Raw genomic sequence first — 14143 nt, forward strand, 5'->3', positions numbered from 1 at the left:
GCTCATATTAAAGTACTGTAGTGCCGACGATTATTCTAAAACAAACCTGGGGCAATCTCCAAAAAGACCCAGGCACATGCTGGGTACATGCTGGGTACATGCTAGGTACATGCTGGCTACATGCTGCAACATTTCACACATTTCTGCAGACAGACTAATGGCCCATCGGATTAACAGCGGGGGTCCCTGGCAGTCCCATTCAAACTGAATGGGACTGACAGGAACCTCTGCTGTGTTAATGGGCCATTAGCCTCTGCAGAAATGTAGCAAAATAATGGTACCGGGGCGCTTCTAATAGCGACTAGACAACAATTAAGTGATATAAACGTGATTAATAAATGAATTATAATAATGTGAAAAAATCCTTCACCAATAGTGAAAATATATATATAAAAGATAGCAGCTCTACACCTTTAAAGGACTGTCCAGATCCAGAGTTCGTGCGTTTTCTTCCAGGTGGAAGGAGCGCTCAATTCTTGGGATAATAAACAGGGGAAAAAATGGAACAGATAATAGTGCAGACCAGTATCTGGTCTGCAGAAATGTCACTGAAATGTACCCAGCATGTACCCAGCATGTAAACTGGCTAGTTTAAGGCAAGTTTAAGGCAAGTTTTAGAATACTCGTTGGCTCGTCTGTATACAATCATGAGAGCTTGTAAGTCAGTTGCAAATACAGTATCTTATACTATATTAGTGAAAGCACTGTATGTTTGCCTGCCTGCCTGGATGTCCGGTGTCCCTAGGGGAAATCTCATTGGTCCCTTGGCCCGCCCGCCCCCGCACACCTCTCATTGGCCTGAGGCGGAGTGACGGGTCAAAGGACACACAGGGACACACACACACACAGGGAACACAGGGACACACACACACACAGGGGACACACACACACACACAGGACACACACACACACACACACACACACACACACAGGGACACACACACACACACACACACACACAGGGACACACACACACACACACACACAGTGACAGACACACACACACACACACACACACACACAGTGACAGACAGACACACACACACACACACACACACACACACACACACACACACACACACACACACACACACACACACACACACACACACAGGGACACACACACACAGGGACACACACACACACACACACACACTGTTACATACATTAGCGGGGCTCACAGTGTTAGCAGCACCCGCGCGCACCTCCTCCTCTCCCCGTGTCTCCCGCGCTTTCACCCCGACCCCCCCCCCTCCCCCGGCGCCGCTACAGTCAGCGGGACACACACACTATTATTACCCCTTCAGCGCCCCCCCCCCACCCAGTGTCAGCGGCCGTGCGAGACCCCCCCTCTATATCTCCCACCTCTCCCCCCCCCCACACACATATACATGCCCCCCCCTCCCCGGCGCTACAACTCACCCCTCCCCGGCGGGGGAACAGCCAGTGGCCAGGCAGGCTGCCTCGCGGCGCCGAGTGCCCAAGATGGCGGCGCCCGGGACACAGCGGGGGAGCGGCCACAACACGCTGCCTCCCGCCTCAGATCCACGTGGGACCTGCCGGATGGGTGAGTGAGCGGCCTTCACCTCCCCTCCACCCCCCCCCTCCCCTCCAGTGTCAGTGTCTCCCCGATACCCCCCCCCCCCGGCGCCGCTACAGTCAGCGGGGGAGCGAGCGAGTGCCCGGGACACAGCGGGAGAGCGGCCACAACACGCTGCCTCCCGCCTCAGATCCACGTGGGACCTGCCGGACGGGTGAGTGAGCGGCCTTCACCTCCCCTCGCCCCCATCACCTCCCCTCACCCCCTTTCACCTCCCCTCACTCCACTTCTCCCTTCCACCCCCCTTCACCTCCCCATTTACCTCCCCCCCTTCACCTCCCCATTTACCTCCCCCCCTCCACCCCCCCTTCACCTCCCCTCCACCCCCCCCCTCCACCCCCCCCCTTCACCTCCCCTCCACCCCCCCCTTCACCTCCCTTCCACCTCCCCCTTCACCTCCCTTCCACCCCCCCTTCACCTCCCTTCCACTCCCCCCCTTCACCTCCCCTCCACCCCCCCCCTCCACCCCCCCACCTTCACCTCCCCTCCACCCCCCCTTCACCTCCCCTCCACCCCCCCTTCCCACCGCCTCCCCCCCCTTCCCACCGCCTCCCCCCCCCCCTTCCCACTGCCTCCCACCCCCCGCCTTCCCTCCGCCTCCCCCTTCCCACCTCCTCCCCCTTCCCACCACCTCACCCCTCCCCCCCCTTACCACCACCTCCCCCCCCTTTCCACCACCCTCCCCCCCCTTCCCACCACCTCCCCCCCTTCCCACCACCTCCACCCTCCCCCCCACTTCCCACCACCTCCCCCCTCCCCCCCTTCCCACCACCTCCCCCCTCCCCCCCTTCCCACCACCTCCCCCCTCCTCCCCCTTCCCACCACCTTCCCCCTCCTCCCCCTTCCCACCACCTTCCCCCTCCTCCCCCTTCCCACCACCTTCCCCCTCCTTCCCCTTCCCACCACCTTCCCCCTCCTCCCCCTTCCCACCACATCCCCCCTTCTCTCCCTTTCCACCACCTTCCCCCTCCTCCTCCTTCCCACCACCTCCCCCCTTCCCACCACCTCCCCCCTTCTCCCCCTTCCCACCACCTCCCCCCTTCTCCCCCTTTCCACCACCTCCCCCCTTCTCCCCCTTTCCACCACCTCCCCCCCCCCGCTCCCCTTCCCCCCCGCTCCCCTCCCCCCCCCACTCCCCTTCCCCCCCCCGCTCCCCTTCCCCCCCTCCGCTCCCCTTCCCCCCCCTCCGCTCCCCTTCCCCCCCCTCCGCTCCCCTTCCCCCCCCTCCGCTCCCCTTCCCCCCCTCCGCTCCCCTTCACCCCCCCCCTCCGCTCCTCTTCCCCCCCCTCCACCTCTTTTTCCCCTTTCCCCTCCCACCCCCTCCCACACTTCCACCCCCTCCTCTAACCCTTCCCCCCCCTCCTCTAACCCTTCCCCCCCATCTCTAACCCTTCCCCCCCTCCTCTAACCCTTCCACCCCCTCCTCTAACCCTTCCCCCCCCTCCTCTAACCCTTCCCCCCTCCTCTAACCCTTCCCCCCTCCTCTAACCCTTCCCCCCTCCTCCACCCCTTGCCCCCCTCCTCCACCCCTTGCCCCCCTCCTCCACCCCTTGCCCCCCTCCTCCACCCCTTGCCCTCCTCCTCCACCCCTTGCCCCCCTCCTCCACCCCCTCCTCCCCTTCCCGCCGCCCTTCGCCTTCATGCCCGCCTTACCGCCTCCCCACCCCCGCCTCTGCCTTTCACCTGCCCTTACTCCGGCCGCCTCTGCCTTTCACCCACCGCCTCACAGCTGCTGCACGCACTCAACAGACACCCGCCACACTCGACACATACCTGCCGCCACACACACCTGCTGCCTCCCGCCCCTACGCACCGACATCACTGACCCACCGCCTCACACCCTAGCAGGACCCCCACTCACAGACAGCACTCACAACCCACGCGCCAGCCGCCGCCTCACACCCTTGCATTTCCCCCACTCACAGACAGCACTCACAACCCACGCACCACCCGCCGCCTCACACCCTAGCAGGACCCCCACTCGCACACAGCACTCACAACCCACGCGCCACTCGCCGCCTCACACCCTAGCAGGACACACGACTCAGATTTTTACATCACTTATGCCACCAAAATATACATTTTACTGTGGTGTGGTTACAATAAACCATTTTTATACAACATCGTATTACATTTTCTTCCATCTTTCTTTTCAATATTATTATCCAACCTTTACAACAAACAGTCACCTATTGTTCCACGATTTATAAATAATACTACCTATTACGCATTTACATCCCGGGCAACGCCGGGTCTCTCAGCTAGTGGTTATATAAATTACACTTGTACACCTCAATATAGATTTTTAAAAATATTTTGTTGATTTAACCCAGTACTTCCATTCGATTTCAAATTCCAGAAACTATCACTGCCAACATCATAAGAAGATATAAATAAATAAAGATCTAAAAGGTGACATCAACCAACATATGTATTTTGGGGGAGTTCATCTTTTTTAACACCAACCCCTTTATGCTGTTGCAAGTCCAGCAGCACCCGTAGGCCACCAGATTTCAGGGCCCACAACCATGTGATGGCTTCGGAGAACGGAAGTGGAGGGGGGTTCCCCACTTCCGTTCTCATCGCGTTTACTGCTGTAATGGGGCAATAAATGAAATCTCCCCCAAGAAAACAAGTCAGACGTGCATGACGTACCTTGTACATCATAAGGGCCCCCTGGTGTGTTGGCTCTCATTACCTACTGGATATGTTATAGCATAAGGGTAAGAAGCAAATCCTTCCCTCCTGGGGGGAACTGGGGATCCTCCAGAGCTGAACCACACTATTCTCAGCTCTGGGAACACCCCAGTTGGTGAGGATTTGTCTTTTCATTTGGTGGTATTCTTCCTCCCTTCTGGAAAATCCAAATGGCCAGTTTTACTACCACAGGCTAGGAGGAGGCCAGAATATCAGACATGACATTGCGGCTTCCTATTGAATGACCCCACCTTGATTTTTTTTTTTAAGTTCACTGGCACCTCAAAGACAAAACAAAACCCCAAAAGGGATAGCGGTAATGCGTTACAGGTACCTTGGCAGTGAAGGGGTAAATGTTTGTAGTTTACAGCATTTAGCAAATGCCCAATTGATTTTGTGCTCCAGGATATTATTTTTATCTAAAGGGACCCACAGATTAATCCATGGAAACTATAACAAGTGATATCCCGATTTGTTAATGTCAAGAAACAGTTGTCCTTAATCTCTTTTCAGAACCCAATGTGGTCAATAATGCTAACCGCATCATGTTAAAATCTTATATGTAGTGGCGTAAATATTTACTGACATTTACTTGATTTAGGGGTAAATTCTATATACAGCTGATCCCCGTTATAATGCAGACCTTGGGGGCCACAGAATGAGACCGCGTTATAACGGGAATCGCGTTTAAATGCCGGCACGCAAGCATTTACCGGCATCTCGATCTCTCTCCTCTCTGCAGCTGTCAGCTCTAGTGCGCGGCGTCGCAGAGGAGGGTCACATAACACAACACACATTTTTTAAACATTCAATTCAATGCTTTATTGCTAATGGACACATACACACACCTACACCATGTGGGAATTGAACATTAATACATTTTATATAATACACATGCCGGCATCAAACTCAGGACCTTCCATATACTGGTACCAATGTTTTACCTCTACACCACTGTACTATGTAAATGTTAAGTTTCTTTCTAAGGTCTATGACATCACACAGTCCCTGGGGTGTAGAGGTACAGAATTGAGCTAGCATATGAAAGGTCCTGGGTAGGATTCCTGTATGATATGGTATAATTTATAAACGATAAAAAAATTAAAATAATAAATTATTATTTTATTTTTATTATATTGTATAATTTATAAACTATTATTTAAATTTTTTATCATTTATAAATTATACCATATCACACAGGAATCAAACCCAAGACCTTTCATATGCTAGCTCAATTTCAAATCTCGGAAGCCACGCTCAGACCGCGTTATATGCGGATTCGCATTGTAGCGGATCGCGCTATAACGGGGTTGAGCTGTACTCTAAAGCGAACATTTGGAACATTCAATGACAAAAATACCCATTGAAGTCAAAGGGGATTATCAGTCAAAGTATCATTAAATATACCACTTTAGTGTATACAGAATCTACCCCTTAATGAGAATGGCACGTCTTGAAAAAATCATTGCACATTATGTTAGTGCAGTGATCAGTATGTAAAGTGAGGGCATGTTTTTCAACAAGTCTCCCGTGTCAATGATACTTACTGTTTGAAAGCAGGTATATAAGTATAAATAGAACTTATGCTCAAGTTATAGATGAATGGTAAATGCTTGCTGATGTCCGCTGTGGCCCAGTTATTGAAAAAAACTATTTAATAGGCCTTGATCACCTCCTTAAAAAAAAAAAAAAACAGAAGAAATCAGAAGAGACATTACAATGTCATACAACAAGTTCCTAGATTTACAGAATGCAGGAAAAAGAAAAAAAAATACAACCCCATGGACAAAGAATTCAAAGAACTGACCCCAAAAATATTGTCACCAGTTCAAATTATAATAGGCATAGAACAAAAAGGAGCTAACCTGAGACACATGCTAGTTAAATGATTTAAAGATATTTAGCAGGTCCATATTAGCATGTATCCCAGGTATCTCCATGTGTCTCTCAACATGTTGTTTAAAGGTATATTTGGGTTGCTATATATAGCACTGGAACTCTAGTAAACTGTATAAAGTTCGTCAAACAAGCTCTACTAGCAAAACTGCACGCTATCCTATAATTTTTTTATTTTTTTTTTAAAGACAGGCAAACCAAACATTTTTGGAACGAATTTGCAAAAGTTTGTCCAAGCGCAAAAAAAAAAGCATTTTCGCAGCAGATTCAAACTTTGGCGAAAATGTTACATTAACGGTCCTATTCAGGTAGCTTCGGTGTTATCAACATCAAATGTGTGGGCATGTTCCTACAGTACGGTGTAAAAAAACTGTATTCAGTAAGATATATCGCTTGTTAAATACCGTTTCTTACAAAAATGACATACCGAACAAGTTTCTAGTTGCTTTTCAAGGGATATGCCAGCCAGGTTTCCCTCCATCAGTCTGGAAGAGCCTGGCAGAGAGAAACTGCATCTCCCTGCACAGCTCTTGCAGGCGATCGCCCTGCTTTTATTTTAATTTGAATGGCATTGTAGGATTGCAGCGGGGAGTCTCAGGTGCTGAAAGTGATGCGGGTCAGCTCCGGAGACCCCAGGCTTCAATCCCATGTAGTAAAAATAAACAATATTCCGTCAGATGCAAAGCCCAAACCCGATCTCGCCACTGTTTATACAGTATGGTGAAAAAAAAACAAATGTGTGTTTATCCCGCAATTTGCATCTCGCAGCTAACTTAATAGCAGTTAATGGTCAAAAATGTGAGTTTTGGGCATTTTTTGAGCAACCGCACGGCTTGTCAGAGGAAGAGTGATAAGTTAGTTAAAAAGCCGTTTTCAGACGCTTTTGACGTTATCGAAGCTTTCTGAATAACTACACATGCAAAATCGCTTGGAAAGTGCACTTAACAAGTGTTAAATCACTAATCCAGGCTACCTGAGTAGGTCCCTAAGTCTTTTGATGTGATGTAAAGGAACAAAATACAAAGGTAGTTACAGTATATAATTTTTATTAAGTTATTATAATATATTATTAGTTGCAAGGCTTAGTTAATGTTACGTGGAGACCATTAATAAGAATCGTATGTACTCTTATGTAATGTTAAACCAAATTCCCAAATGTCTCAATAGTAGCTGTTGACAGGGAAACTATCAAATGTAAACGATCATTTGTAATGTTAGTTTATGAAACCACATCACTATAAGACTAGAACACCGACGAATGCAATGCCATCCCGTTCACCAGTGGTTTCATGACAAAACAAAAGAAGATTGAGGGTTCAAAGCTGATGAAGTTTCAAGTTCAACTGAATTGTGATATGCACATCTGTGTACACACACACATACACACACACACACACACACACACACAAACGGCATCTGTGAAACGCAACAACCATTGAGACTCACCATCAAAGCTGCCATGCTCTTCTGCAAACTGAACAAGAAGTTTGAATGTTTCAATAGAGGGTCGGAAGACAAATACACCACTGTTAAAGCAATCTGGCCAACCAGAGTCAGGGGCAGCTGAAAACTCCTCCCGGTCAAACAGCTCATCGATGTTACATAGGACCTTTGAGGGCAAAAGAGTTAAAGGTTTTTAATCTTCCTATAAATCACTTTATGACAGCAGACTACTTTGTTCAAATTGCAAAAACAAACATAAAACTCTAACTTTGAGACATTACAAGTACAGTACAGAGGAAACTCACACTACTGACCATTTTTATGTAATGTTTTTTTGCTGAACAAAATGACCTATGCTCTCATGTATGGTACAAAAAAAATAAACCTTTCGATCTTAAAATAAGACTAGGTGCAAATGATGTTCTGTTTCCTAAACTAATATGCTGGCCGCGACTTGAACTATGTGAAAAATAATGTATGGAAATATAAAATGATCTATTACAATATACAGGTACACCAAAAATTAACGTGGCTGGCACTCAGTGGACTTGTTTTTTTTTTAAAGATGAACCCGGTTTTATTTCAGAAGATCGACATCAGGACTCACAGGACCTTTCATTCTGTGAAATAAGACCTGCTTCATTTTTAAGAAAAAAGTCCTGGGACTGCCAACGAGAATCTTCTTTTGCAGCCCAACTCGCCGAGCAGCCAGGCAACAGCTATTAGTCATTGTGAATGCGCTCCCTATTCTACTACGTAGATTTAACTATACCCCAGGGGTTCCCAACTCCAGTCTTCGAGTTCCCCAACAGGTCCAAAAGACTGAGCCACCTGTGCTGAAGCTGGGACATCTCAAAACCTGACCTGTTGGGGGAGTCGAGAGGGCTGGAGTTGAGAACCCCTGCTATACTGTATATTGATACAGTACACTGTATTCTGGTAATTTTCATGTTAACAAAGCAAATATGTATAAAATCTGTGCCCATTTCATGTCATTGAGTGTTAAAAACTCTAAAGAGCATTGCAGTCCCATGGGCGGAAAAATTATTAATTAGAGACATTTAAACCCTTTTAAGCATAATGAAATCATTCTCATTAAATATAAGTAAAAACACTGCTGCCTTCCCCTTGCTTTTTGGAGCAATATTAACTAGCCAGTTCTACTCCATCACACACCGTCAAGCATGGCATAGTAAATAAGCATGTCTTATGGTTTCCTATGGAGAACCACTTAGTAAAGATAGCCACTAATCTCCATTCAATTAAATGTGGCTCACATTTTCGTGAGCAAAGGAAAGATGGCTTCATAGAATATTGAGTATGTGACACAGAGAAACAGGTAATGAAAGTGTACTTACAATTGTGTCAGCATCCATGTAGACACATTTAGTATACTGAGTAAGAGTCCAGCATTGAAGTTTGGTGAAAGTTATCCCAAGTTCTGGTCGCTTCATTAAAGACAAATGTATTGAATCAGCACTGTCTAAAATGCCCACTTCAATGACTTCATCAAACACATTATTAAGGACTTCCCTAGATAACAAAATCACAAAATTAACTTTGTAAAAAATGGACTATGGAGAATTTTCTAGTACGTAGCTGCGAGAAATGAATATCCACGCAGAAAGAGATCTTTCCGCTCGGATATGCAGGTTCTCTTATTCTGTAAGCCATTCTCGCATGTCCAAACCGCACGTAGCTCGGCAAATCCCAGTAGTACAACCAAAAAAGCTCAAACTGGAATTCTAGTAGCTCTGTTAACTCAAAAAGGCCAAACTGCTTCAAATAACTGGGAGGGAGAGAGGGAGAGAGAGCGGGGAGAGAGGAGAGAGAGAGGGGAGAAAGAGAAGAGAGAAGGGAGAGAGAGAAGATAAAGAGGAGAGAGAAGAGAGGAGAGAGAGAGAAGAGAGAGAGGAGAGAGAACACGAAAACACCTTAGATACTAGGGAGATATGCAAAGTGATTTAAAAGGTTCATAACCCCGCACCTACTAAAAGATTTCCAATAAAACCTAATCTGACAAGTCTATGGCACCTTGTGATAAAGGGAAATCTTTACTGTCACAGCATACTTTTCAGCTCTACTGCTCACACAGATGTAGCTCCGTCCCCCTGGCTTCCTTTAAAGACAGGCAACTTCCACTTCCTGGTTGCCAGTTCAATGTGCAGAAAAAGCACACCTGAGATACTGTATCTGGGAGATTAAGCAGTTTAGTTCCATGCTAGAGCTGCTGCCCTGAATAGCAGAGGTTGTGGGTTCTGATCCTGTTGTGACTGACAGTAGCACCCCCTTCATCACAAGGGCCCTTAGGGTTGTCAATATACTGTAGGTGGTATGGAAAACTTTTAGGAGGTGCGGGTATATAAACAGTATATTGGGGCATTTCAACCTGACGCCTCTTAAAGGAGATGTCCCACTGTGACAACACCTTTATATTTTTTAGCAAGAGGTCTGCGAGCTGAACCGCGTTTGTTTCAGCTCCAGAGACCACCAGGTTCTCGAAATACTTACCAGAGAAGATGCCGCAGGTATTTCGCGGAGGTTCAAAACCCACACATGTCATGGGCCAATGGAGATCCACAACAGATGACGTTGCAGCATCTTCTTGGCCTGCGTGACTCGAGAGATTTAAACCTCCATTGTGTTTCCCCTGGAGGAGACTGTACCGGCGACCCCTTCCCTGATAAGAATCATGGAAAACAGGGAATCCCTGCAGCTGAAATTAATGCGATTAAGCTCTGGAGATCCCCGTCTTCCTATCCATGTATGCAACTTTCATTGAAGTGAATAGTGAATAAAAGTGTTCTAAAACACAACATATTTTAATCAATCTGTCTCTTCTGTGGAAAAGAAAAGTAGTTAAAAATCTTACAATTGATGGCAATCCATTTTCCTCCAGTTTTAACAGTCACTGGTGTGCAAATAAGTAATACAGTTAAATGCAGCATATTGGTAAGAAAGAACATTATCATTTTAAATGCCTTTTGCGAAATAGCACATCACAAGTAGCACCCCAATGGCATCCATAACAAAGTAAAATGGTAGAATCCTTTGCTGCTATACGAACATCTATACTACAATTCAAAAAGTTTGTTTGTTTGTCCAGCTATACAAATCCTACAGCCACCAAAATTGGCATGCTATCTAATAGGATCAAAAGGAAGAGCGTAGGTGCGGTTTTGGGATACATACAGTTAGGTCCGGAAATAATTGGACACTGATACAAGTTTTGTTATTTCAGCTGTGTACCAAAATAAATTAAAGTTACAGTTAAATAATGAATATGGTCTTAAAGTGCAGTCCATCAGCTTTAATTGGAGGGTATTCCCATCCAAATTGGAGAAAGGGTTTAGGAATTACATCTCTTTAATATGTAGCCCTCTCTTTTTCAAGGGACCAAAAGTAATTGGACAATTGACTCAAAAGCTGTTTCATGGACAGGTGTAGGTTATTCCTTCATTATTTCATCATCAATTAAGCAGGTAAAAGGTCTGGAGTTGATTCCAGGTGTGGCATTCACATTTGGAAGCTGTTGGTATGAACCCACAACATGCTGTCAAAAGAGCTCTCAATGCAAGTGAAACAGGCCATCCTTAGGCTAAAAAATAAAAATAAAATCCATCAGAGAGATAGCAGGAACATTAGGAGTGGCCAAATCAACTGTTTGGTACATTCTGAGAAAAAAAGAACGCACTGGTGAGCTCTGCAACACAAAAAGGCCTGGACGTCCACGGAAGACAACAGTGGTGGATGATCGTAGGATCCTTTCCATGGTAAAGAAAACCCCTTCACAACATCCAGCCAAGTGACGAACACTCTCCAAGAGGTAGGCATATCATTATCCAAGTCTACCTTAAAGAGAAGACTTCACAAGAGCAAATACAGAGGGTTCACCACAAGGTGCAAACCATTCATAAGCCTCAAAAATAGAAAGGCCAGATTAGACTTTGCCAAACAATATCTAAAAAAGCCAGCCCAGTTCTGGAACAGCATTCTTTGTACAGATCAACCTGTACCAGAATGAAGGGAAGAAAAAAGTATGGAGAAGGCTTGGAAAGACTCATGATCCTAAGCATACCACATCATCTGTAAAACACGGGGAAGGCAGTGTGATGGCATGGGCATGCATGGCTTACAATGGCACTGGGTCACTAGTGTTTATTGATGATGTGATAGAAGACAGAAGCAGCCGGATGAATTCTGAAGTGTATAGGGATATATTGTCTGCTCAGATTCAGCCAAATTCAGCGAAGTTGATTGGACAGCGCTTCACTTTACAGATGGACAATGACCCAAAACATACTGCGAAAGCAACCCAGGAGTTTTTTTAAGGCAAACAAGTGGAATATTCTGCAATGGCTGAGTCAATCACTTGATCTCAACCCGATCGAGCATGCATTTCACTTGCTGAAGACAAAACTTAAGGCAGAAAGACCCACGAATAAACAACAACTGAAGACAGCTGCAGTAAAGGCCTGGCAAAGCATCACAAAGGAGGAAACCCAGTGTTTGGTGATGTCCATGCGTTCCAGACCTCAAGCAGTCATTGCCTGCAAAGGATTCTCAACAAAGTATTAAAAATGAACATTATAATTATGATTGTGTTAATTTGTCCAATTACATTTGAGCCCCTGAAATAAGGGGACATTGTATGAAAATGGTTGCAATCCCTAACCGATATTTTTGTTCAACCCCTTGAATTAAAGCTGAACGTCTGCACTTCTATTGCATCTCAGTTGTTTCATTTCAAATCCATTGTGGTGGTGTACAGAGCCAAAATTATGAAAATTGTGTCTGTGCTCAATTATTTCCGGACCTAACTGTATATGTATATGTATATGTACATGTGTGTATGTATGTATGTGCCACCCCCTTGAGAAAGGTCCTATTCCAGGACTGAAACGTCGGATTGGGTGATTTATCTTTTCTATTCAGATGCCCAATACAGATTTTCATGATTACTGAACCAAGTGCAGTCTTTCTTTACCGGACGAGAGAATGGTAATGTTGTATTTCTATTATTTGAGACTAGCACCTGTCTATATGAACAAGTACATTGAGTGCAAGCTGTGATGTTTGTTTTATATATATATATATATATATATATATATATATATATATATATAAAACAAATATATTAGACAACCGACTCCCTTACGTGGCGGCGCCGCCATCTGTCCAAGCTCTTGATGACATGGTCTTTTAGGGTAAACAAAGAACACGTAGCATAATATTGTAACATTCAGGCTTCTGCCTGCGTTATTCCGTCCAAGCAGGGACTGCAACATTAACTGAAATACATTATGATACTCAGGCTTGTGCCTGTAAGCTTAGTCCCAAGCAGTGGGACTGCAACACTTTGAAATACATTTGAGTTACTCAGGGGCCTGCCGGCCTGTTAGATTCGTCACAGCAGGGGACTTCAAGACTTGCATAGGAATATACCAAAAATAAACCCTGCTCAATTGGAGCGCTTACTTAGACAGAGATTTCCCTCTCTAGGGTTGGGCGGCATATCCGCTTTCCAGCTACAGTATATGCAGAAACACAGCACATTTACAATCATTCACAGAATTCATAAGAAGAAGGGTTTTTATTACCTTGAAGGGGGCGTCCTCCCCGAACTGGATGCAGGGAGCAGCGGTGCCCCAGCCTCCAGGCTCTAGGAGAGAGACTGATGCAGCAAACCAAACTGCCATAAGTACCTGTTCCTCAATTAGGAGAGCAGGTGAGAGACATTAGAACCATTATGAGCTCTGGTCTGGATTTTCCATCCACCAGCCTCAGCAACTGTGAAGCTATGGGATGGATCACATTTACACTATGGCTGAACTTTCTGATCTAAATCAGACAGAAGGTTACCTAATATCCTAGGACTATGTCACTATACAGTCATGTGAAAAAGAAAGTACACCCTCTTTGAATTCCATGGTTTTACATATCAGGACATAATAACAATCATCTGTTCCTTAGCAGGTCTTAAAATTAGGTCAATTCAACCTCAGATGAACAACAACACCATGTCATGATTTATTTAACAAAAATAAAACCAACATGGAGAAGCCATGTGTGAAAAACTAAGTACACCTTATGATTCAATAGCTTGTAGAACCACCTTTAGCAGCAATAACGACGTAATCGTTTTCTGTATGACTTTATCAGTCTCTCACATCGTTATGGATGAATTTTGGCCCACTCTTCTTTACAACGTTGCTTCACTTCATTGAGGTTTGTGGGCATTTGTTTATGCACAGCTCTCTTAAGGTCCAGCCACAGCATTTCAATCGGGTTCAGTTCTGGACTTTGACTGGGCCATTGCAACACCTTGATTCTTTTCTTTTTAGCCATTCTGTTGTAGATTTGCTGGTGTGCTTGGGATCATTGTCCTGTTGCATGACCCAATTTCAACCAAGCTTTAACTGTCGGACAGATGGCCTCACATTTGACTCTAGAATACTTTGGTATACAGAGGAGTTCATGGTCGACTCATGACTGCAAAGTTCCCAG

General features: G+C 45.7%; 1 protein-coding gene across 1 annotated transcript in view; it reads right to left on the minus strand.

The window, feature by feature from the left end:
• Nucleotides 1-14143, minus strand: part of GYG2 (glycogenin 2) — a 48518-nt gene that overhangs the window by 15668 nt on the left and 18707 nt on the right. Inside the window, 4 exon segments of the mRNA XM_075594583.1 lie at nt 5845-5945; nt 5947-5972; nt 7640-7802; nt 8995-9169. Of these exon segments, the coding sequence (XP_075450698.1) occupies nt 5845-5945; nt 5947-5972; nt 7640-7802; nt 8995-9169 (465 nt within the window).

Source organism: Ascaphus truei, chromosome 3 (genome assembly GCF_040206685.1).
Source record: "Ascaphus truei isolate aAscTru1 chromosome 3, aAscTru1.hap1, whole genome shotgun sequence".
NCBI lineage: Eukaryota > Metazoa > Chordata > Amphibia > Anura > Ascaphidae > Ascaphus > Ascaphus truei.